General features: G+C 39.8%; 2 protein-coding genes across 5 annotated transcripts; both read right to left on the reverse strand.

Annotated features, from left to right (window-relative positions):
* Positions 1-1,299: 1,299 nt before the first annotated feature.
* On the reverse strand, positions 1,300-14,256 carry LOC131458492 (RAC-beta serine/threonine-protein kinase-like). Of its 4 annotated transcripts, none has more exons than XM_058627630.1 (14): positions 14,137-14,256; positions 11,186-11,343; positions 10,938-11,066; positions 10,714-10,825; positions 10,434-10,584; positions 9,514-9,645; positions 8,916-8,981; positions 8,584-8,652; positions 8,325-8,447; positions 5,926-6,054; positions 5,086-5,300; positions 4,918-5,005; positions 3,721-3,823; positions 1,300-3,633 (listed from the first exon to the last, which is right to left on the reverse strand). In XM_058627630.1, exons 2-14 carry the CDS (start codon positions 11,229-11,231, stop codon positions 3,551-3,553), a joined length of 1,446 nt encoding a protein of 481 aa, XP_058483613.1. In that variant the 5' UTR covers positions 11,232-11,343; positions 14,137-14,256; the 3' UTR covers positions 1,300-3,550. The 4 variants fall into 4 exon arrangements, with proteins under 4 accessions (XP_058483613.1, XP_058483612.1, XP_058483611.1 ...); XM_058627629.1 differs by having other exon boundaries at positions 11,186-11,346; positions 14,148-14,255; XM_058627628.1 differs by having other exon boundaries at positions 11,186-11,346; positions 14,137-14,244.
* A 1,194-nt stretch (positions 14,257-15,450) lies between these two features.
* LOC131458489 (vasodilator-stimulated phosphoprotein-like) lies at positions 15,451-21,541 on the reverse strand. Its single transcript, XM_058627625.1, has 13 exons — positions 21,327-21,541; positions 20,096-20,267; positions 19,598-19,772; positions 19,218-19,266; positions 18,601-18,952; positions 18,278-18,375; positions 18,115-18,163; positions 17,939-17,981; positions 17,759-17,801; positions 17,554-17,649; positions 16,549-16,615; positions 15,892-15,949; positions 15,451-15,804 (listed from the first exon to the last, which is right to left on the reverse strand). The coding sequence occupies exons 1-13, from the start codon at positions 21,329-21,331 to the stop codon at positions 15,758-15,760; spliced, it is 1,254 nt and encodes a 417-aa protein (XP_058483608.1). The 5' UTR covers positions 21,332-21,541; the 3' UTR covers positions 15,451-15,757.
* Positions 21,542-26,223: the final 4,682 nt, after the last annotated feature.

Consider the following 26,223-nt stretch of genomic DNA (forward strand, 5'->3'; position numbering starts at 1 on the left):
TACACATAAACACAGTTTGATTCTTGTGATTTATAATGAGAAATGCGTTGCACTTTAAAAAACTATGTCCACATAAAAAGACACGTTTGCAAAACACGCACTGATACATTACTGTTACCCGCAAAGTCCAACCCTTTTTAAAGCATGCACGCGCCCGAGCAGCAACACTGATGATCACCGAGACTAAACGCACGCACGCACACAGATTTATTATGCATGCACTTTCTCCCACATAGGCTTACAAGGGTGAACTTCCCTGTGCGCAACAACAGCAAACAATAACAACAACAGCAGTCTGGCTCAGAGGCTGCTGCCATTGTTCCAGCGGGATGTGTGCGCAAACATGTGAGGCGGGCGTGCGGAGGCGTGGTTGCTCCGCGACGGCACATGTTCTTCACTGCTGGGGCAGGAGTGGCGACACATGAGAGAGCGCGAGGGAGGGAGGGAGGGAGGGAGGGAGAGAGAGAGAGAGAGAGAGAGAGAGAGAGAGAGAGAGAGAGAGAGAGAGAGAGAGAGAGAGAGAGAGAGAGAGTGAGAGTGAGTGAGAGTATTCCTGGTTACATAACCCTGACAAGGTCTGAACAGTGATAGTCAAAGGCCTTCAGCTGTGTTTCCTGAAATTAAATAAATAGATTAGGTTGATAAGGGGTGTCACATACAGCCTGCATGCCAGAAATGGCCCACCAGAGGGTCCAATCCCCCCGCCCCGCAGGATGAATTTGTTTTTTTAAACTTTCACATTATGAATTTCACACTTTTTAAAAAGGAAATAAAATATTGATTGGATCATTCAAAAATAATGTATTTTATGTCATCACTGACTCAGAACTGTCCTGTCTAAACTTAGAGCTGCTTATATATCTGCTCCTGGGCTCTTTCTTCTGTCTCCACCTCACCTCTCCTCCGTCGTCCCCCATTTTTCCTTTCACCGCAACCGGTCGAGGCAGATGGCCGCACATCTTTGAGTCTGGTTCTGTCAGAGTTCCCTGGTAAAAGGGAGTTTTTTTCACTCCACTGATGCCTCGTGTTTGCACATTGTGTAAATTGTTGTCTATGTACAGTGCCTTGAGATAAAGGATGTTGTGATTCGGCACTATACAAATACATTGAATTGAAATAAAATTCTTTGGAGCGACAGCTCAATGCACCGGAAGTAGTCACAGGCGTGGAGTCGCTGTCCAAAATACAAACACCATCATCCTCTCATAAGCCTGTAAGGATAAGGATCAAGATCTTGTTGTTACATTCAACACTAATGAGTGGAGAAAGCATAAAGAACACACAACACAAACACCAGTGTGTATTAAGACAGTTAAAAATGTGTATTGGACCATTTGTCTCTCAGAATTACATTCATAAACAAAAAGAAATGACACTGTTTAATAGAATAATGTAACTGAAAAACATCCTTTTTTTTTTCTTCCGTCAACCAATACAAATGTCCTCTTCATTTGAGACCATTTGCGACGCAGGTTGAGGACGGGGGAGGGGGGGGGGGAATTCGGGAAGTCAAGAGTAGAAGATAAACGAAGACAAAAACAGAAAAAATATAACGGAAATTATTTCAGAACAGCATCTGTGGTTAGAAGGCTCCGTGAGCTGGGTCTTTTTTCTTCTCCCTCTTTTATCACGAGTGACTCATGTACAGCATCACAAACACCCAGGATCTCTGCGCGCCTCCTGATTATCATTTCATGATGTTCATAATAATAATAATAAATGGGAAGATGACAAAAGACACCGTCGCAAGTCTACATTGCACTAAAAACACAAAATCTAACAATGGACCATGTTCATGATATCACTGAGATCACTGCTAATCACTGGATCTCTCGTTTTTGTTGTTTGTTGTTGATGATGATGATGATGATGATAAATCCAATCAAATCTCATGGCACCAACAAACGGTTTAGATTTAAAGGAAGATGGCCGACACAAAAAACATGTACAATCTCCAGCAAAGGTAAGAACGAGATGGTGATTTTAGCTACAGAGATAAAGAATCAGTGACACGATTAGACTAGAGAACTAGCTTTGAAGGTCATGAAATGATGATGATGATTAAAAAAAGGAACTTGTTCTCTCTCAAAGTGCTACAAACTCAGTTTGGTGCTGGTTATGGGTTTTTTTGCCCCACCACACACACACACATACCAAAATGATTCTCTTCAGGGCTGCAACAATTCATCGATTAAACTGATCTCAGGTCCTTGACTGTAAATGTTTTCCTCTGCGACAGGAAGTACAGTATCTTTGGTTTGTGTACAAAATGCTGACATTTTATAAACCAAAAAAAAAAAGAACCGATAATGACAATAATTCGATAGCCCACAGCCCTAATTCTCTTGGATGAAGGTGATAAATTACTTTCTGAGTGTTTCTATATTTCTATCAAAACTAAACAAAACAAAGAAGCAAAAAGCTATATCATGCCTTAAAGCTGACGTTTGATACCGACCGTCAGTTTCTCATATTTGTTATAAACCTTTTTACGGGACACGATTAAGGTCGACGCGATCCAGGACGCGAGCGGCTTCGATATGAACATGGGCCACGTGAAAGAAATACGGTCTGCTTAAATCGCGTAAGTGCTTCGCGAGCCTCTTAAATCACACGGCTGCTGTGAATTCTGTCAGAATTAAAAAAGAAAAAAAGAAGAAACTTGTTTAAATAACATATACACCTTGTGCATTAAGGTATTCCCAATTCCCGTTAATTGTTGTGTTGCATTTTGACAGATGTGTTAAAGATCACAGTCTGAGTTGATAGTAAAAGTGATTTTCTTTTCCATTGCATACAGTTCTAAAAAAAAAAAAGGGGGAGGACAGCATGTTTCTGCGACTCGTCGTGCTTCACTCTGTCAAAGCTTTTTTTTTTTCCTCTCTCCGCGGAGACATGCCGCGCGTTCTTATTCGTCTTTTGTTCCTAATGCACGTCGGGCAAGTGTCATATAAAAACACACAGTTTGGATCGGACGCACCCCCCCATTTTCAACGACAAACAAACAAAAAAATTATCCACACACACACACACACACGCCTTACAGGCTGCCACACTTCTTCCTCCCCTCACAGACCAACCGGGACTTTTTCAGCAGTGGTAAGAGCGATTTTGTGAAGAAGAGCACTTGGAAACGTCATGAAGGAGCTGTATGGCTTCTCATCGCACCCGGAGAACATGCGCTTTACAGTCCGAAAAAGCAGCAGCAGCAGCATCAGCAGCTGTTTACAGGCTGCCTGAAGGTGCTACACACGGAGTCCTGATTGTGTTGTTGCGTTGTGCTGATGACTGTGTGAGGTACTCGAGTCCAGTTTGATACAGTGCAGCCAAAAGTGGCCAGGCTTTGTCTGTGCTGGGGTTGAAGGTGGTTTTCTACACTGAGTGATACGGCCACCGGCCGAGGCACTTCCAACCTGCAGGGACCATGGATCTGGTCTTTGTTTTTGTTTTGTTTTATTACAGCTGTAAGGGATGTTGCCGTGGTGTTCATGCCTCTTGTGTTTTTGTGTGTGTATGTCTGTGTGTGTGTGTGTGTGTGTCAGAGACGCTATCACTCTCTAATGCTAGCAGAATAGGAAAACTGGGGGAAATGTGCTTGTTGCTGCGTGGGATCCTCACAGTCCAGACTGGCATCTGTAAGAAAAGCACAAATAATGGTCACGTTGTGCGCACAAAACCCCCGTCATGACCTTCATCGCTGCAAGCCCCGACGGTACTCACACTTGTCCGGAGGGGTAAGTGTGATGGTCTGCGCCGTGAACTCTTCATCGAAGTACCGGGTGTCTGTCTCTGATGTCACTTGTGGTCTGAAGAGTGGGGTGAGCTGAGAAGAGGGAGAGAAGTGTGGCCGTTCAGGTGGGAACAAAGTGGATTTTATATCCTCATGAAGGCTGGGTTGTATGTTACAAGCGTTGACAACTCAAAATGTGACTCAGTTTGCTAAACCCAATGGCAGAAATGCATGAAAAACACACGGAAGAAGCTGAAGCTGATGTATATGAAGAAAAAACGTGCCATGACTGGGTGCATCCTTATTCATACCAGGCTTAAAATGAATCAGTAAACAGTTTCCACAGTGCCACACAACATGTATTGCTTTACTATTAAGCAATAGAACAAAATAGTACGCCTAATATTATAATAATTTACTGGCGAGCCACGACAAGCAATGTGGTGCTTGCTTATGTCTGTTTACTGGAAAGATCATGTGTTGTTGTTTTTTTTTGGAGGTGAGGACAAGAGGAGACATGTTAGTGTCAACAAAACCATAAGTGAACTATTTCAAATGTGTGCCGACAGTGAATGAGCATGAGCTCTCTCAGTCTCATCATGCTCTGCTTGGAGAGCATGTTTGAGTCGAGTGTGACACTTAGAGGTCGAGCTTGGAGTAACTTGGTCAAGTTTGGTGTTTGTTCCGTCACTGGCTCAACTTTCCACTAACGGTTTATGTTAACATCGATGTGAACACTCTCTTCTTTGAGGCAATAAATGATAAGAAATCTTTTATTTTAGTTTTCCATCATCACCTGATGATCATTATACCCTGAAAGTGTCTTAACACAGCTGTTTCTGAAAGCTGAGAATTTGCAAGTATAAGCCAACATGCGGTTATTACAGTAATTTAAACGACTGCACATAGTTAGCACATAGTCAAATGTGTTGGTAAATATGTTTTATACTGTTCAAATTTCAAATTTAACACACAAAAGCTGGTGTTCATGTACGACAACAGTGTTTTCTCTAAATAAAGTTAGTTTTAAATTGTTAATGCACTATTGTAACATGCAGTGCATTGTAAATAACTGCCAAATAGTTATTCTGGAAAAATGGGCAAAAGCACTTACTCACAGGACATTTTCTGGCCCTTTTATGGTTAAAATAAGCCCATTCTTTTCCACTAGCTCCAGAATCTCTTACCTTCTTCTGCACCACATCCTGCCAGTTGATGCTGACGAAAAATTTGTGAGTCGTCACGTCTTTGGCATCGTTGGGACCTCCACCTAACCTGTCATTCCAAACAACATATTGTGAAAATTCAGTCGGTATTACAAACATACACACACACACACACGCTCACACACACACCTCTGTTTGGGGTCCTTCTTGAGCAGGCCAGCAAGCAGGGACTTGGCCTCCGGCGACAGGTTCCTGGGGAAGCGGATCTCCTCCATGAGGATGAGCTCAAACAAACGCTCATGGTCCTGGTTGTAGAAAGGCAGGCGTCCACACATCATCTCATACATGACCACACCCAGACCCCACCAGTCCACCGCCCGGCCGTAGTCATTATCTTCCAGGACCTGAGGGAGAGGAGAGACACATTAATGCCAACAAAGGTAGTGAGAAAAAACTGAACAGGTATACGACGACACTTTAATTAGAGGGATTATTTTCATAATTGCTTAATCTGTCATCTTTTCTAGTCATCTGTTTCATAAAATGTAGAAAATGGTTGATCAGTGTTATCCACACCTAATAATTAGTTCTGAAATGCCAAAAAAAAGGAAAAAACACTCAAATTAATTGATTAGCAAAATAGTTGACAATTAATTTAATAATTGATTAATAATAAATGCATCTATTAATTGTTTCAGGCCTAGTTATGAACAGACACATGTCAAATGAATAACTAACTGTCTTGTTTAAGTGTAAAAAGCAGACTCTTTATTATGCTTTATAGGAAATATCATCAGAGTGGAACATTTTTTGTGACAGACATCCGTGTTTTAACAGCTTTCTGCTGATTTCATGTAGAATGAATTTAACACAAGAGAACAACTACCACACAGTCTGCTTAACAAACATTGTTTTGTTCTTTTAGATATACAATAGATGCCATTCTTACTGTATTATCCTACATAAGCTGTGATTTACAGGATAAGTGTACTTCATATACTCTAGGTGTTGCGATTTTCTGTGTCTTACTTCAGGTGCGAGATATTCAGGGGTTCCACAGAAGGTTTTCATGGTAGCATCTGGAGTAATGCCCTCCTTACAGAGGCCGAAGTCGGTAATTTTGATATGGCCGTCTTTGTCCAGCATCAGATTCTCCAGCTGAGACGGAACAAAAGTAAAATGCACATTATATGTGACAGTGATATACTGTTATTCAAGGAGGAGTCAAGGATTCATAAAGACACTTTGCCCCAGACTAACTCAGAACCAGGGGTGATGTACGTGAATCCTAGAGAAAAAGATCAGGTTATTTGAAGTGTGGCTACTGCTGCACTGACTGTACTGTTACTCTCCATAGAAACAAAAGTTTGCTGCTTTATTTCACTTTATTTCACTATTTTCCAAAAGGCAACTGATGTTTGTGTTGCTTTGTAAACCGCTCACTCTATATCACACCAAAGTCCCTGGTGAAAATCTGTTTTTTTTTAGCTTCCAAGGACACTTGAGTTGTTAAGTCTACAGGAGTCAAAACTGAATTAGTTCAGTAAACTTAACCTAAGCATCTGTGTTAGGGCCAGTTCAATGTTGTTGTTCCTCCATGTTTGGAAAAGAATGTACTTTCCACTAGAGCGGCAGCTAACAATTATTTTCACAATTAATCGAGTAATCGCTTAGTCCATAAAATATTAAATCAGTGTTTGTCAAACCTGGAAATGACAATGTTCTTAAATGTGTTGTTTTGTCCACAAACCAAAATGATTCACTTTCAATGATTTCTTTGTTATGTGGAGCTTTACACAAAGAAAATATTCACATTTAAGAAGAGGAAACAATCAGAAATCTTGTTTTAATCATGAAAAAAGCTTCAAACCGATTACTCGATTATCAAAGTAGTTGAAGATTAATTTAGTAATCAATTAACTGAGTCATTGTTTCAGCTCTACCTTACACCATCTACTGAACATTTGATGGACATAAAGAAAATGAATGTAATTTCAAATAAACTGACCAAAAATCAAACCAAAAATCTGGGAAAGAAATCAAAAGAATAAAAAACCTCAGCACATCAGCTGAATACAGAGACACCTATATGAGGAATACTCACTTCAAGTCTGGCCTCTTAATACTCACTCAGGGGGAAAGGAAACAATTTAGCTTGGTAATGTTTACATATTGTGACGCTGTCATTCTTAAAGGAAGATGTCTCGAGTTACTATTCAACTATATGTTAAGCAACAAATGCATCATGTCACAGTCTGGACATTTAATGGGACACTGAGGCTCCTTTTAAACTTAAAACTATTGAAGTAGTTTCCTTACAGATTCACCAACCTCCAACTGACAGCAGTGACCAGCAGCAAATAGAAAGCGTTCAGCTGCCATGTTCCCAGTTTAAGCCACTGCTTCGAGTAATAAACGTCGCATGTGATGCGTCATGTCAGCTGACACCAATTCTGTGAGTAACTTGATGATAGGCCTAAATTAAACTTGGCTGTTGTCGGTTTGTGTGCCGTCTGCACGCTGCTCTCAGACCTCGTCTAAGATGGTTTGTGATGGTTCAAACAAATCCAATAGAGTAAAAGCTCTTCTTGATATTGGATCTCATCACTACCAGGGATGGTGTTCTCCCAAATTCATTTTATTTATATTAATATACTGTTGGGCACGACAGAAGGTGACATGTCTCATATTGATCTGCTGTGTCTCTCCTCCTGGTCCCGTTGTGCCCTGATGCGCGCACAGACGTTCATAAATATTCGTACGACAGTACGGAGAAACGAATGCTCAAAACATGTGCCAACTTGCCTTTATAACAACAACACCCGTTAGCGTGTCATGATATAATAATGTTTCTTCACATATTGTGCCCACAACATCATAAAATATACTTTCTGGTCTAAATTCTTTGTTGTGTTTTTTTTTTTGTCCTTTTATTTGCCTGTGTGTGTATGTAAGACAGGCGATCTTTACCCACAGGGTTTTGTCTTCTTTTTTCCAGCACCATTTATAAATGCTACCCTCTCTCACTCACGGATGCAGTCTTTATGAAACCATAATACAAAAAAGCAGGACATCTGGCACAAAGAAGTCGCTTCAGTGTCTCGGTCTGTGACTTAGATAGACTGCATTTGCTTGCTAGCACCTTTTTCTATTGGCAAACCCGTGCCCGGCCCAATAATGCCATCGCACCACCCGTCACCTCAGTCACTCTGCTCCTTCACCAAAACCTTAATACTCCATTTTTCTACAAAGACCACAGATTGCCACAGATTTCTTTTTGTGATTGACATTAAAGAGACAAACACAATTCTCTATGTTAAAACTCACTGAAAAAACACTTAAAAATGAGCTTATACCATCAATAATCTTCCCTGAGGTCATGATTTAGACTATTTCTAATAGAAGTGATGGATTTACTTAGCACTCACCTTCAGATCACGGTAAACGACGTCACTTGAATGCAGGTACTCGAGGGCCGACACGATCTCTGCTCCATAGAAGCGTGCCCGGTCTTCTGTGAACACTCGCTCCCTTGACAGGTGGAAGAAGAGCTGAAGGAGGCAGGAGCAAAGTGGAGTCAAAACACCTACCTACACATTCTCGCAAATCTACATGCGCACGGCAAGCTGTTGACACCGTATGGCAAATGTCTACACGTGACCGGGACACGTGCATGCAAGGTCTTACCTCGCCTCCGTTGGCATATTCCATTACGAAACAGAGTCGATCATGAGTTTGGAAAGCATACTTCAATGTCTGCGGGAAGAAACGAAAACATGTCAGAGGGGTGAGTCAATAAGAACAATCTGTGCCCACATTATGCTATCCCAGTGTTATTATGTATGGACATCAAGTACTAAATCTAAACCGCTGATTTAGTTCCCAACTGAAATTTTCATCATAGAGCATAGCTAGATCATTATATACAGAGAGACAAAGAAACACTTCACATAAACACACAAATCACAAGTCACTGGGTTCATGCATGCATCATATGGGTATTGTGTAAATGTCCTCACCGTGAGAAAGGGATGTCGTGTGTTTTGTAACACTCTGCTCTCTGTAACTGTGTGGGCCACCTCGTCCTGCCAACAAAAACATCATCGTTCATGGGTGGATTTTAAAATGGCAACGACTACTGAGATGATAACATCTGTCACCTACTAAAATTTAGACCAGGTAGAGAGTAAATTATCTATAAAGAATATGTTTGCTGCTTTATCTCGCCACCATTTCCCACTGGAAGCTGAAGTTTGTGTGACTTACCAGACTTACCAAAAAAATACCAGAGTCCCATGCAAGAACATTGTGTTAAAATTGTTAAATATCAGTCATCCCACAAGAAATGGTTTAACAGTAGTTATCTACCATATTCTGGACCTTTAACAGTAAAACGACCAGTTATGTTTACAGTACTGGGGGATATAAACTACAGTCATTTAGAATTTCCTTTTCACTTTAGTGTACTTCAGCTTCTCATGCTTGTGCAGTGGCACCTGTGTTGCCCCTAAAAATATGGAGTGGCACTGTGGGAGCCAAGTGGGAAATTGAGCTAAGACTGCAGTCAATAAAACACATACTTGTCCACACTAACACGCGGGGGCACTTTGAACTCACCTTGGCTATAATGACCTCCTTGCGCAGTATTTTCATGGCATAATGTACTCCAGTAGATTTCTCTTTGACAAGAATCACCTTCCCAAATGTCCCCTTGCCGAGCAGCTTCAGGTACTCAAAGTCACTCATATTCTGTATAATACATAAGGTTGTGACGTGAATTCATAATGTGTTTTTAAATCAAATAATAATCAGAAAAACTGGCCTAAATTAAAACAAAATGTGCACAAACAAAACAAAGACCAGTTGTACAAGTTAGGCAAAGCTCCTCTCCAAATCACATCTTTGACCCCAAAATTGAAATGTTACCTAGTTCTAAAAACATATCTTTGGTAGTTGTACAGAGTATGTTAATAGGAGACTTTTGTTATGCGTCTTTGAACTTAATTTTCCTGACAGAATGATGGGCTATCTGGTGAAGGCCAAGACTGCCAAAAGAGAGTCAACTCATACCAGTAATCACAGGTTTTTCATGTCATGGCTATATTTACATATTTAAAAATAAATATTATTACCAAATACAAAATGGAGGTATGAATACAGCTGTGTCTTTTGCATTTTTGACATTTTAAGGTTTAAAAAAAGTATATATTTTGACTGTATAAATCTAAAGGGATTTGTATAAACTGCTGTAATTCATGTGGAATAGTGACTATAAGTCTGACTAGAGTGACAGTCACTAACCCAAAACATGCAGTTTAGCGGTTTAAAAGAAAACATAAGGCTCAATGTCTAACCACCAGTGAAATTATACAGTAAAAAAAAAACGTCTCTCAAAACTCAATATTGCACTTTAAAATCCCTTTCGCAAGGATAAACTTGAATATCACCACAGCTAAAATTGTATCTGTTGTGTCTTTTGGATAAGTCACAAACGAGAGCTCTTCATCTACGACAATCACAAATACCGATCCTCTCACCACTTTGTTGCGGCTCTTGGACATCGCCACCTCCATCTCTTCCAGGCTGCTTTCGCTGGGAGAGCCAAACATATCCATTGGTTCCTCGTCCTCCTGTTCTCGCATCTTCAGACTATTTGCCACAGATTGTATAGCACGCATCCACTCCTCTCTGTGAGTAAAAAGTCCCAGGATTTGTCAATCAAGCAGATATACGAGTAGTGGAGAGACTATTACGTCCACTACTCTTAATTTAATTTTAGTGCATCTTGTCTGATAAAATATTTTACCCCGTGCTTACCTTTCCTCATTACTATCCACATAAAAGGTGCGTTCAATAACTGTGGTCCACTGTAGGCAACGGATGACAAACGTGTTCGACCGGGGTCTTTCTGTCTTCATTAACTGGCATTCTGTAAAAACACATGGTTAAGAAGAATGTTTGGAGCTGAAAATGCAGCACAGGTAAGACAAATAAAGACATGTTCAGTCTCTGAGTTGTAATGTAGCATCTGAAAGACAAACCTGCCACTGAGAAATTGTTGAGTGGTGGTGAAATCTGGTTGTTTAGGTCAGGTTTCTCCTTGTAGCCGATGAAGGAGCCATCATTCTTTAGGATGAAATACCTGGGCCTCCATGTTTTGATATATTCACCTGGATCAAAAAGACATGTATTATGTAAGACAGGAAAATAACCTGCATTTTAACATGAACCTGTATGCTCTGACTGGCATCTGGACTTAATGATCAAGTGACGTTCAATGCAACCGTACCTCTTTTTTGAAGCCAGCCCTCTCTGACTACATTAACTTCATTCATGGTGAGAGCTGTGTTTCAGAGAGGGTGAGGAGCGGGAGGCTGGGAAGGGGAGCAGTGGACTTCTCTTTTGGGCCAGTTGTAGTTTCAGGCACACTTCAGTTCTAAACAGCACCTGCTGAATGAAAGAAGCAGCACAAATGAAATATGATCATCTTCAAATCTTCCAAAACAGAAACTGTCTTAACTAGAGTTCAGCACCAACAGCAGTTACAGAGGGTGTATTGAGTTCACTTTATTTCCAGTCCAATAGCTTCAAGTTTTATGAAGTTAAACTTGACATATCAGCGCACAGGGCAGCAACTACTTACTGTTTAAACTCTCGATTACTATTTTTGTGTTTGTATTTTTGTTATTTATTACTCAGGCACTCTGGAAAATGTCCAGAATTTGCTGTTCACATATAACAAACACAGAGGAGGATAGTCTTGGTGAGATGCATTTGAAACAGCGGGAGTATCCAGGCAAGGGGGTAGTACTTGGCTCGAGCATTGGGGAGGCACTCACCCATTCACTCGCTGTGGATTTTCAACCCTGTGCTCTCACATGGCATGAAAATTCCTGGAGAATGTCCGGAGTGACTTTTGCAGTCTCAGATATACTCCCGCTGGACAATCTCTGGAAAATGTCCAGATTTCAGTGCATAACTGAACGCAGTAGGGCTGCAATGATTAATTGATTACTAAATGAACGACTTGATCGATCAGTTTGTTGTTTTTTGTTTTTTTCATAATTAAAACAAGTTGACTGATTTTTCCACTTCTTAAATAATTTATTTTCTGGTTTCTTGGCTCCATATAACAAAGAGATCACTTGAAAGTAACGATTAGTTGCATCCCTAAAAAGCAGCCTATGAATGTTCCTTGTGAGCCACTATAGACACTGTAATAAAACATAAAATAATGTTATTATTTAACAGCAGATTCATTTAGAGGGCAGCTGGAACATTTGGCTGGACACTGCCTTTCCATGCCTATGCCTTGAGGCAGGCCTGTTTTTTTCTAATGTCATTACTTGTGCCATTCAGTTATTGTAAAATATGTGTGACATCGGAAGAAAACATGTTTTTAAATTTGACCAGAAAACTAATGAATGGGCAATGTCAGGTTTTAAACAAGCTGTTGGCATAAAACATGTTTTAAATTTTCTCACTTATGGTGCAAGGACAAATATTTTATTGTGGCGTGTCAAAGATAAGGCACCAACTCTAAAAGGCTAGCAGAGAGCACCGTTTGATCTAGTGTGTTGCATTAAGAGCAGACTAAATTTTAAAGTCTGGGAAACCTCTTTGAAATATGCAGAACCTGTTTTTCGCACGATTATGCTGCAAGGCTTTACCTTTTCTTGATAACTTTGATTGCATCTTATTATTTGAATATTTAGTAACATGGGTTGTTGTTTTTTTCAGGGTGTTTCTTATACAGATTATATAATTTTTAAGATCTTGATTTAAGGTAACAGAGAAAATCAATAAGTTATTATTGTTTAAAAAGAACAATGTGAATAATTAGTGGGCTATTTGGGTCAACCACCAAATAGCAATACATACAGCAAGAATACAATACATTTACATACACTGGACTTAGAACCTGACCTTTAAAAACATAAAACAATAATAAATCAAATGGTAATCACAATATTCGACATTAAAATGCAATTAGATCTTTCCCTTAAACCGGCCTGCACTGACATTGACCTCCTAACATATTTAGTTGCGATGAACGTTAACTACAGGTGATTTATTTCTCTTCTGGCTGACGTTTACTCATATGGACAACACATCTCCCCCCTCTAAACTATTCATACGCGTCAAACTGTAATGCTGTTTATCTGCTAAGTTTAACCACACATGTGAGAAATAAGTCACTCGTGCATACGCACGACTCACATTTCGGCTTGGGCACACATGAAACGCATTGGAAAGCGGTGAAGAATTTAACATTAGGGCTCGCGGCGGCTCATGTTGCTGCTGTACACTAATAAACATGTCTAACAGCAACAGCGTGAGTCTTTTAGCTACATTTTGAGTCGTTGCTGGAGTGAATTGGACGCAGGAGTGAGCAGGAAACGACAAGTACACACAGTACTGCATTTCTATATGGTTCATTTCCAGGAAGCGTGTACTTTTACCCAGAATTTCGTGTGTGAGCTGACCATCGGGCAGAGAAAGCTAGTGGGGGAGAAGGACTAAATATACAACTAATAATTACCGCTTACATTAAACTTACACACGGCAGGGCATTATATGTTAGTAAGATGTAAACAAAGCACATAGTTATGAGTTCTTGTAGTCAAATATCCGTGGGTACCACGCGAATCAGTGTATTTAGCTGACTTGTAGTAGCTAATCTCGCTGTTAGCAGAGCTGTCGTTTAAAGTTACTCAGTACCGCTACCGAAGAGAAAACACTTAGCGCTAGCTGACTGCTACCAGTAATAAGTTAACTTTCAACCAGTCACTCACGGGAAACCCCGCTAGTAACAGAAGTATCACTAGTAGTTAGATAAGTGCCCAACTCTTCGGTATATTAACCTCCAAAACATGCACAAACAACGATTTCTGAAACTAACAGACACACGAAGTCACAACTAACTTTGCTAAATAAAGCCTAATATCACGTTAGGTAAGTGTTTTACAACTATAAAACACCGATGTTCTCCATATAATACCTTTATAAACACTATTATACTTTTACTAACGACAGCGGGGAGCTGGAAATAGTTGTTTATTATTTGTAAACGTCTTACATTAGCGATCATATGGCTTCTTGGAGGTTACTCATGTAGCTTCGCTAACAGCAAGGTAGTCAAAGAACTATTGTTACTAACTAAGACTCACAGTCCCTGCAGTTAACCACATAATCCGACACCGTTTACACTTAATGATGTAAAAACAAGATTTAACACACATTTCACTGACTTTATCCCACGTTGTTGCCGTTTCAGGGTAGTTTTGACAGGCTAGATCCAGAGCGGGCCATCCACCCAGGAAAACACCATGGACTCTCTTCTTCTTCGCCTCAGCTCGAAGGTCGCAGTTTTCAGAATGTACACTACCGCCACCCGCAGGTAAAACCGCGCAAATGCAGTTTCAAACAGGAAGACATTGAGTGAAATTCTCTTTAGTAAAATGACATTATCGCCATTAACAGATAGTTTCACCTGTCCTTCCTGCATTTGGTCTCAGTTTTAATATTTATTTATTTTAAATATTTAAGTTTGTACTCACTTAGATATGGTTATCTACTGCTAGGTTTTATATTGTGTGATATTGTATGATGAATAAAACTCTTCCTGTTTTCTATTTTCTCTACATTTCTGATTTTCTTTATTTTTTTCCTTGTATTGTACAGGATAGGCAAAAATAAATCACAAGGACTTTAAAGAATTTTCAAGTCAATCACGTGAAATATTATCTCCATTATTGTAAGTGCTTTTTTTTATCACGATGAGCGATAATATCCTATATTGTCCAATAACTGAATATATATCCAATGTATGCATCCAGAGTTAGTGTAAACACACACAGACACCTAAGCATCTAAGTGTCTCCAAATTATCCTACCACCAGAAACCAAACAATGAGAATGTTAGTTCCCACTCAATTTTTTACGGTGGCTAAATATGATGATTATTGATGAATATCCAAAGGGACTCCCCTATCAATATGTCTGTTGGTCAATTGTATTAGGTGATGGTTTATTACAGATATATTGTTATGAAAATAATAAAAAATAATGATTTTTTTAACAGTATAATGTAGAAAAATCTTTTCAAAAAGGCATCATCATACTATAGTTTGTCCAGCAGAGTGCACTCTGACTCCACTGTTTTACAGTATAAAAGCACATTTACAGTTTAACTAGGAAATACAAAGAAAAAGGAAGTGAACAACCAAATGTGTGCGAACCAAGCCAGTGAGCAAGCTTTAACAGGGGAAAGCAAGCATCATATACAGTGGATGGTATGGGAGTGGATAATAATTATAATATTTTATGTATATATATATGTATATATATATATATATATATATATATGTATACATGTATACATATATATATACATCTATAGGGTAGAGTGGTAGAGTCTGAGGACTATAGGAATGCAAACTTACAGGACTCATGTGCGTGTGCATGTGTATAGAGGAGGAAGTTAGAATATTACAGAAAAGTGTTTCCGAAATTATAATAATAATAATAATAATAATAATAAACAGTCAGACATTTAAAAGCAACATATTTCAGTATTTATTATCATTAAGGATAGCAGTAAGAAATACAGTAGAAAACCTTTCTTGGAATATCAATATATAGTTGTCGTCAAATTTCATGCTTAAAACATTACCATGGGGAAATATGAAGAAGTCAAACACAGGGATGACTCTACTGAGATCGCTTAATAAAAAACAAAAAATACAAAAACAAAAAATATATAAATTCTATGGGTTTCTAATGTGAGAGTACCTTGACTTCGCATCATAAAAACTTCACATATAATATTCTTTATTTTCCTGAGTTGCTCCTCAGTCGTTCAGAAGTCAGCTGTGGGGTTTGCACTTTGTAGCTCCTTGACCAGCGCTGGAACACAACAAAAGCGACATGCATGTAGAACACAAAAGCTTCCAATATTGATTCTGTTACGTGACGTTACAGAGTCGAGCCCACCTGTAATAATCTCCTCCTTCACTTTCTGAAGTTCTTTCTTCACTTCTTCAAGAATTTGCTACAAACACACAGACACATGCGGCATCATGAGATCTCAACATTCAGACGTTCTCACATGACAAATCATTTTTCACCTCAGTCTAACTCACTCATTGTTTCATTAAGGCTCTATATGTGCTGCTATTTGACCAGGTACAAATAAAGGTAAGACTGTGAGTCCTCAAACTTGTGGATTGCGGGCCACATAGATTCATTTTGCATCATAAATACATTTATATTGTGAACTATTTAGCGTTCCATGTCAACACAGACACCTTTATTTTGAAATCATGTGAAATATCATTATAAATGTTATTATTTCACCGTCTTTTTCTCAAAAAGTTGGACTTTTTTGCACTTGACTGGCCCCCTACGGACCAAACTGGACACTCAGTGGACTCCATTTGAGTTTGAAACCATTTGTTTGTGAAAACCCATGCACAACATGACAACGTTGCAGTGGTTTAACCATCTCTGTTTATCATACACAAAAAAAACTATTTTCTGTTAGGCACATAATGCATTTGAAAGTTAATATTTTCCAGTCCAAACGAGTAAAAGTGCTGTATTTAAATGAGTTGTGTAGGATGTATGGTTAAAACGGAAAGAGGAACCAACCTGTTTGAATTGTTCCATGTCAAGGTCAGTTCCTGCTCCCTCTGAGCTCTTGTTCAACACCTTCATCCTAAGACAGAAATACAATAATTATGATTAGTCATGAACACACTTCATGAGATCTGAGAGGGAGCTGACGAGGAGAAGCAGAGAAGCACAGAGAGGACGGTTTATTATAAAAACAGTGAGGAGGAAATCAGAGGAAAGTGGGTGAAAGAGGAAAGGAGAAGAGATGAGTCTGATTCATGTTCAGAGTGGATCATCTACGTCTACCCTGTCCCAACAAACACTGATGTTTCAGTAAGAGCAACCACTTCCTCACGCCTTTACTGAGCTATTTGAGTTAAGTTCCTGTGGCCAGTATAATTTTACTGCCTACTAAATGGCTACTTCTGCTTCTTTGACTCATGTTTAACATATTAATCGGGTCTAACGCTCGGATAAGCATAAGTCAGAACACTCCATACATAGGTCACGCATGACGACAACAATCACTGCGATTACAATGTATCGTCAGACAAGCTGAAATTAAAGATACACAGACATTTAATCTCCCACGTTTCACAGGCGGAAAGTTTCTGACCTAGAAACTCAAACTCTTGCAAGCGCACCCGACAAAAACCTTTGAAGCGCAGATGCAACTTACAGGTTCTTACAATAGAAAAACCACCAAATGTCAAGTGCTTCATTTGCAACAATCACCCCGATGAACACAAATTCAAAAATAACACTCGATGGCCCAGTACAACAAAGCGAAAACACGCTCTTGGAAGCTTTTGCACATGTGTAGATTGTATAGACTTTGGTCAGGTACATGCTACAATATATATTTTGCAGTTAATAAGTCAATTTAACACAAATTCAATTAGGATCCAACACATCCTGGACTAGTGTTACAGTAAATCACATTATCTTAGTGCTTAAATAACACTTTAATAGTCTACTTTTTGTGTTTGAAGTTGGGAGAATAGAGTGAAAGAGTGACAGTGAGGTACAGTTGACTGGTACCTGGACAATGCGTTAGTGGTGGCATTACATGGGGGAGGAGTGGACGCGCTGGGAGATGGATTAGAGTCCCTTCGATTGTTGCTTGAAGATTTAGGTCTGTTGCAAAAAAAATAATGTAATAAAAATAATATAAAAAGCGAAATCTTTGGCCCATCGTTTCTGGGGAAATATGAGCTAAATAATCCTTAATCAATCCACCTCTTACCTTGGCATGGTGGCACATTTTTCCCTGGGTTTTTCATTGATTTCTGTTAAAATATGATCATTTGTTTTGTCACTTGACACATTGTTTCCTGCACAATATTATGTTGTGTACAAAGAGGACAATAAAAGCCCATTTAGCTGGGCTTTTTCTGTCTGGTTAAAGGGGATGGAAGTTACTCACCTCTTAGTCCTGAGGGTTTTGATGGTGAGCAGTCAACATCGCCCTGTGGTTATCATAGACATACCAGTGTTATCCTCCAGTCATATCATCAGTTTTATGCAGTCATTCTACTCATAATACAGAATAAAAGAGGGATGGAAATCCAACAATCATGATATTGGCAGGAGGAGACTTACAGTGGGAGGTTCTTCCTTCTTTGCAGCAGGACTGTCAGCAGCTTTCCTCCTGTTTAATATAATTGAATCATACTCATTCAGACATATTACATCATCACAGACACAGTGTACATATACTGTATATATATATATATATATATATATATATATAAATATAACTTACCTTCTAGCAAGGATGGCACTCATTTCTCCCATTAGATTACCACCTCCACCTCCACTCGAGGCAGGTGCTGGTTTGGGGGCTGCAGCGTCGTTCTCATTCTTAACACACAAAAACACCTCCAGTTATATCAGTCCATGAGATAAAAACATGCACACCAGCATCTTCCTTTATTTGCGTCCCCAGCTGCATCTTGTTTTACAGTGTTTACAGAGTAGGGGTCAAAGCTACACCAGGTACAACAACCTCCCTCCGCTGAGCTCTGATCATCGTCATCATCGACCTTACCAAAGCCATTCATAGGAACACAAAACACCACAACTAACCTTTGCCTTACGCAGTTTGGTTCCGGCCAGAGCTGCAGCGAGATTGTTTCCCCCCAAACTTCCTCCTGCAGGGGGTGAGGGTGGTGCCGGTGGGACTGAGCCAGAGCCCCCAGTCAGAGGAGGTGGTGGTGGCGCCGGTGGGCCAGATCCACTTGAAGGTGGTGGGCATGGAGGTGGTGGGGGTGCGGGTGGGGCAGGTGGTATGGGGGGTGCAGGAGGAGCTGAGGGAGCTGGAGGAGCTGGGGGAGCTGGAGGAGCTGGAGGAAGTGGGGAAGCTGCAGCAGAGGCCTGCTTCTCTCTCTCTAGGCGCTCCTTCTCCCGCTGCTGCTCCTCCTGCCTCGTTTGCTCTAGTCTGACCAGAGATGGACAAGTCATTTAAAAGCTGCTGCCACTGTGAGTTAAATCTGTGATTGATTGACTTCACTCATTGTCTATAACTTTATCCAGTTAATGCACACATGGGGAGAACATGCAAACTCGAAACACAAAGGGCCCTCAGTCAAACCAGGATTCTAGTCCTGGCTTCCATTTTCTTTAAATATCTCTTAATCACTGTAAATTGTGCCTGTTGCATTAAAAACATTAGACAGATACAACAAATTAAAAAAAAAAAGTACCTTCTCTGTTGTTCTAGCTCCTGTGCAGAGGGTCCACATGGAGCTGGACCTGCATGGCCAAAAAAACACGGAAGAAAAACTGAAAGCAGGACTGCAGCCCAGAAAAAGCTTTTACTTTGACTCATTGGTGTGACTCATAAATGGTCTGTGTGCACAGCCTTAAGCGTGGATCATTTCACAGAAAGCATTTTGTGTTTTACTTTAGACTAACGACTTGTCATTGGCACCGATATTACAAAATTGCCTACAGGCAATTTGATGCCGAAGAACATAAAAAGAAAACCCTCCTGTTTCCACAGTAAAATAATTAAAGTATGACTAAGCACAGGAGCACTTCACTTTGCCAAGCTGGGTGTGTGTGTTCTATCATCGTTGTTTACCTGCTGCAGCACTGAGAGCCTCTAGTGCGTGCAACATCGAGGCTGCAAAAGAAGCAGCGTCCTCTTTGCTGCCAAAGTTCATCCCCCACACCTGCTTGTGATCGCGCCACTGGTGGAAGTTTGGTGTGGCCTGGTTGTACTTCATCCCTCTGATAATGGGGCAGTTGATCACCACCTAGCATGAGCAGCAATTAGTTTGATTATTAGCATTTTTTGAGTGAGATCCAGATTGGTTCGGGCCTTGGTGTCAGGTACCAGTTTTGTCTCTATGTATAAATAAGACAGTTTTCAATTTTAAGGTCAGTGAAGTACCTATAAGTACAAATCAGTTTGTTTACGTGTGTGTAGACTTGTATTTGTTGCCTTTTTAGGACCTTTTCTGGCATAAACACTGACCTTGTCAGGACCAGTAGTCCTTATGGAGACCAAAAATAGTTACATTTGGACTAATAGTGGTTAGGTCAAGGTTAGTGCGCGTCTGTGTGTGTGTATATATACCTGCTGGTCAGCCTGAAGTTTTCGGCCCACCACTCTGAAGGTGTTGGCTGCAGGATTGTGATAGATCTGGACACGGCTGAAGGAGGGACTGTCTGATCCCACTGGCATCCAGCGCTTAGTGGCCTCGTCGTACATCATGACTGTTGCTCTCACCTGACAGATACTGGACTCACTGATGAAGGGAGACACACAATAACTGGTAAAATGGGACATGATGCAGATGCAGAGGACAGACTATGAGCTAAAGAGATGCTATGCGGTGAAGTATAGTGTGAAAAACTATTTCTGAAGAACCCACTTTCTCCTGGTGGCTGTGCAGGTGTTGCATGAGCGCTGCATACGTGCATGCAACACATGAATGGGTGTGAATAGATGAATGCAAGTCACACAAGAAGTGGTCAAATAAATGCAGTGAAGAACCTTATTTCCAAAATATAGTAACTGACAGTGTCAGCGACCAAGGTTTCTGCAAAAACGTAGGGTGAACATAGGAGGGAAAATCTTAAAATAAACATCGTGTTTTGCACAGGGTTCACTCAGGTTTGAACAGGTGATCGAAATAACAGATCACATGACTAAATCTAAGTGAAATCATTTCAGAGCGCTGTGGTTTTTCACCGTGTTTACGCCCATGTATCTTCTGTGTAGTTTAATTTCCCTGGTAGCAGAACATACGTACACTCTATGCGATCAGTTAAGTCCAGGTTTTACAGGACAGCGAAGAGAGGAAGAAAACGCTTGAGCACATATTTATTTATTTATTTATACACCTCAGTTATTTCAGTTTGGTGGTTGTTGCAAAAGTCTGTCGTCTGTGGGAAATCTTGACTTCCTGCTGAAACGTTCCAACCACTTCCTGTGCTTCAGTGCATCGCTTCCTTATAAGGACTTCATTTGTTCACCTGTCAATAATACATGGTGATTTTTTGAAATGATACTAACGCTTTTAAGAGCTTGTTTTTAGGATTTGGTAACATGCTTTGTGTTTGTGCAAGAGATACACACCACGTGTGAACACTATGAGCTGCACGCACACACACACAGCAGGAAATCCAGTCAGAGCAGAAGAGCGAACGTCAAGTGCAGAGTATATAGGAAGCAGCACACTTGTGCATGCTTTTTAATGTCTTCAGTTATCCATTAACAAGTGTTTTCAATTGATACAGGAGGAAAAAACAATTATTATTTCCTGTAATAACCATGTATAATAATAACTTAAAGAAGTACTCACGCCATTTTCCACCTGTGGTCAGACTCTCACTTGATCTTTGACAGTTCTTCTTCTTCTTCTTCTTCTTCTTGTCATCAACCTTCTCCGTCTCCTAAGTGGACGTGTCGTCTACTGAATCACGCCGGCTGTCATTTGTGCCTGAGCACCTCCATGCCTCACATTCATGACATTGTTTGACACCAGCCACTTGCACTTCTGCCTTTATAATCTCATTTCCTAGACAGTTTTTTTCTCTCTTCCTGTTCTCGTTGCCTCTGCGTGCTCTTGTTTTGCACTGCCCCCACGTTCTGTCTGCTTGTGGTATAGAACTGATTTCTGTCTGCCTCCTCTTCTTCACTATGTGTGTGTGTGTGTGTGCAGATGAAGAGCTGGAACCCAGCAGGAAAAGTTGTTGTTTTCATGTCAAAGCAATTACTGCTCTGTGTTATTGACAATATTAGTTGTATCATTGCTGTCTGTCATATTTGACCATGAATGTGTCAGAATGGACACATTTAGCAACAGAAGTGGAACAAAGTAGCAGCAGGTGAAGTAGTGGCTTTATGCCTTGAAGAACTGCAAACTTCTTGATTTTTGCAGCAGGTACTGAATTAATTATGCAGTAGCTGTATATCAATATATATATATTTTTTTACACAGACTGAGGTTTTGTGAACAACTTTATGAAGTCTTCATCTCCTCCTGGGCTTACCTTCTAATTGCTGAATGAACTTGGCAAATGATAATACGCGATTGCATCAACAAAGAAGATAAATAGCGTGTGCATTTGCATTATTATCTACACTGACTGTGCGCTGTGTGGTCTGAGAGAGAGAGAAACTGTCTGTCACCTCTTCCATCCTCTCAATAGTCATCTGTATTGTTGTCCATTTCCTCTTGTAGCTCTCATGGTGACACTGCTGTTCCTCATTTCTATAATGTCTGTGTGTGCCAGACAGCAGCAGCTGATTCTAGAGATTCAGCGAGAGACAGCTGCTCGTATTTATTTATCCAGCATCAGTGATTTCTGTTTCAGCAGATTTCTGTTTTTTTTTGTTACTGTTAAACGTTAAACTGAGTTGCTTGTTTTGATGTGGGAAGGAACAATAGAGCCCAAGTAGCATCCTGTTATTTTGTTATGTCTGACTAGATTAGATTAGATTAGAATAGATTAGATTTGACTTTGTTGATACCACACTAGGGAAATTCACTCAGAACTACACTATGATATAAAATAAGCAATATAAAATACACAAATGCAAAAAACAGGGATGAACAACAACATATTTTATATGTTTACTTATGTTACACACCTTAATCATGGGCACAGATAAAATGAACTGCAAGCAGCATGTGAATAGAGTACAGTGACACACAGTTATTGCACATGATTATTGCACAGAAAAATATGGCACATACACAACATAATTGAGTAGGGATATGACAGGCTGGAGTTGAAGTAGTGCAAAATCCAGTGTTGCATGTCTGTATTAACATACAGTGCTTTTTGACATTTTGATGTCACCACTCAAAACTCTCAAGCCACTAAAGTTTCCATTCTCAATGTGTGTGTGTGTGTCTTGCCAATCAAGGACACACCATAATTCAGAATAGAGAAGTGAGAACCACCTACACCTACAGATTTTCAACACTGAAGTCAAAAATAACACATGAATTTTCCGATGTAGGCAGAAGTGAAGCAACACTTTTGGACCCCAAGTAACGTCTGACCTGCTGACCTCAGACCGCGGTCTGGGGGTGTGAAGCTGTAGCAGGTCAGTGATGTAAGGCTGAGTTTGACCGTGCAACGTTAGGGGCCACATTTAAAAACAGATTCAAAAATTCACTGGTAACCAGTGAAGCGAGGCTAAAACGGGCGTGATATATATGCGCCCTTTTGTACGTTCCACTTAAACGCACTTTCTTATTTAAACAGGTGAAAAGGCTGTTATGACAGTCCAGACGTGTGGTTATAAAAGCATGAATTATCATCTCCAAATATAGCAATGCATGTATTGAAAACCTCTGTCACAGTTTTCAGTAAATGACTTCAACCAGTAGGGGTCCTTCTCTGATCATGCTTATGAGGGGAAGATGCTTTTGAGCGCACACTCACACACTCAAATACAGGCGAGTGTGTGTGTGTGAATGTGTACTTGTATTTATATCTTTGTGAGATCCAAGAACAACGTAGAAACCTGTCTGTGAGGACATTTTGACACCACACATTTGTTTTTTTATTTAGAATTAAGACCTGGTTTTAGGGTTAGGGTGAAGTGCTTGGTAACGTAGGGTTATGAAGTGTCTATCTCTGATGTGTCCTCACTCTGATATAGAAACAAGTCTGCGTGTGTGCGTGTGATTGCATGTGTGTGTACACTACAGAGAACAAACTTGGTGGAATTCATTCACAGGGTAAAGACTAAAGACTGGCGCACACTGTTTCACGTCCACTGTGTACACAGAGTGTTTGAACAGCATTGTTTTCTTTTACCAGACTCAGAGAGGACCGAGGCTTATGGGCAAACACATGTATCGTCCACCTGGGATAAGTACAGTAAACAATTGTGAATGAGCCGACGGTGGGAAATGAATTCTTACCTTAAAAGATACAATTCTCAATTGCAATGTAAAGCCTATAAGGCTCATCCTTAGTCTTCCAAGTCTTCCATTTCCACTTGAATATTTAAACAAACCAATACAATGAAATTAACATGAATTCCACAGCTTTTAGTGAAGCAAATAAAGCTCAATGTGCGATTAAAACTAATACAGAGCTATTCATTCATGTTAGACAGACGTTGTCCGTGAAGGGCCATGTTTTTGTCTTTTACAGAGTGAAGCTATAGCTTCTTACCATTTCATTTCCATGCTGCAGCACTCGGGCTGTCGTTTTGCATACAGTTAGAGCGCAGCTTGGAACAGCAACAGCACACGGTACAGTCAGCATGCTGCCGGGAAAACGCTAGCATCATCAACATCGGCGCCATATATCGCCTTTCACTCGTTTTGTGATTCATGATCAAAAGGGAACTCCATTTCAGTTCACTATACTTAAAATCAATGTATAATTGTGTTGAGTAATTTTCCTGTATGTTTTCTTTAGTAATATATTCATTTTGCATAATAAATATGTTTTATTTATAACTATACATCGGTCCACGTTGACACAGACACTTTTATTTTGAAATTCTGCAAAACCGCTGCTGCTCCTGAAAAGTTGCTTATTTCCAAGAAGTACGATTTTTGGCCAGACAAGCTGCTCATTGGCCCCTGGGTCATTTGAATTTGAAACCCCAGCTAGATAGACTCTCCATTTATGGCATTTTTTTTTTGTTTAGGAAAAGTAACATGCTCCAGTCTGTAGTTGGTTGACTTTTAATTCATTTTAATGTATATGTATTATGTGTAAGTGCATGGGTTTTCTCCAGGTTCTCCAGTTTCCTCCCACAGTCCAAAAACATGCAGATTTGGGGATAAGATAAACTGGACACTTTAAATTCACCATAGGTGTGAGTGTGAGAGTGGATAGTTGTTTGTCTCTATGTGGCCCTGTATCAGCTGGAATTGGCAACAGTGACCCCGGCGACCCCGGCGACCCCAGCGACACATGAGCTGCACTTTAACCCTTAACGGAGGTGCACCCATGCTAAATTGCCGTGGGAATAATCCACAACACCTTATATGGACATCCTTGGGGTGTGTGTTTGTTAATAGGTCACATATTCAGGCTTTAAAATAAATCTTTTTTTTCAGCAATAATTGTGTATAAGTCACAAAATTTTTATTTTTGTTGTTCAAAAAAAATGAGCCGAGAGAACTTTGAACTGTGGCGTATTTCCAAATTTCACAAATTCAATCCGATTTTAAACATTTTGAATACTTTTACTACTCAAAATGTGTAAAAACTAGGGCCTGCCCTACTGTGTCTTTGGAGTCGTTACCATTTGTAACCAGCCTGGTGCAAAAGAAGCTTAAAATTCGAAATGATTTGATAACAGAAACAATGAAAATCTGGTCCACAATACAAAAAAAATTAAATGTATCAAGCTCTGTAAGTAAAGCTACAAAAATAGCCAAAAACCCAGACTTTGTACTATGGATTCAGTATTTGAGAAATGGTCGAACAAAGGGTTAGTGTACATTGCACAAATTTTTACAGAAAAAAACGTTTGAACAACTCAAACAGGAATTAAATTTACCAAATAATGATTTTTATAAATATTTGATAGTTGAGACACTATCTTCAGAAACATAATGAATGGGAAAGAATAAGCAAAGAACCAACAAAGGTTGAAGAATTGCTCATGTCATTTACAGAGGAAGAGTCAAAAAAAGGGCTGATTTCAAAAATGTATAAAGCACTACAATATGAATCCAAGGACAATAATATTGATGTTAAAGAAAAATGGGAATTGGAAGCAAATATAATAATAACGGATGATGATTGGGAGGAAACGTTCAGAGCAGGTCATAAATTAACTAACAGTCCAACATGGAGGGAGTTTGACTGGAAAGTCAAGATGCGCTACTTTAATACCCCATCTGTCACTGCAAAATATAGTAAAATGTCAAATTTGTGCTGCAGGAACTGCGGCATGGTGGGTGACTTCACTCATATATTTTGGGATTGCCCAAAGATCGTATATTTTTGGAAAGGGGTAAAAAAAGAAATAAAAAGAATTCTGGGTATTGATTTACATCTTGACTCTACCCTTTACATACTTGGGATACTACCTGAGGATCTGATAGACAGAGAATGTAGCTACTTAGTGAGAGTCCTGCTCTTGATAGCAAAGAAAATTATCAGAATTAATTGGTCGAAGCCACATCCCCCCACCATATTGCAGTGGACGGACAGAATAAAAAAGGTTTTTATTATGGAAAAAATTACAGCTAGATTAAAACTGAAATTAGA

This window comes from Solea solea, chromosome 4 (assembly GCF_958295425.1).
Source record: "Solea solea chromosome 4, fSolSol10.1, whole genome shotgun sequence".
NCBI lineage: Eukaryota > Metazoa > Chordata > Actinopteri > Pleuronectiformes > Soleidae > Solea > Solea solea.

Coding starts and splice junctions, on each gene's coding strand:
- LOC131458489 (XM_058627625.1), bottom strand. Junction 17,650..17,758: donor AAATGTGCCACCATGCCAAG/GTAAGAGGTGGA, acceptor TTTTTGCAACAG/ACCTAAATCTTCAAGCAACA. Junction 16,616..17,553: donor ACCACTAACGCATTGTCCAG/GTACCAGTCAAC, acceptor TTTCTGTCTTAG/GATGAAGGTGTTGAACAAGA.
- LOC131458492 (XM_058627630.1), bottom strand. CDS start 11,231: ATGAATGAAGTTAATGTAGTCAGAGAGGGCTGGCTTCAAAAAAGAG. Junction 10,826..10,937: donor CAACAATTTCTCAGTGGCAG/GTTTGTCTTTCA, acceptor GTGTTTTTACAG/AATGCCAGTTAATGAAGACA. Junction 3,824..4,917: donor AGGATGTGGTGCAGAAGAAG/GTAAGAGATTCT, acceptor CCCTCTTCTCAG/CTCACCCCACTCTTCAGACC.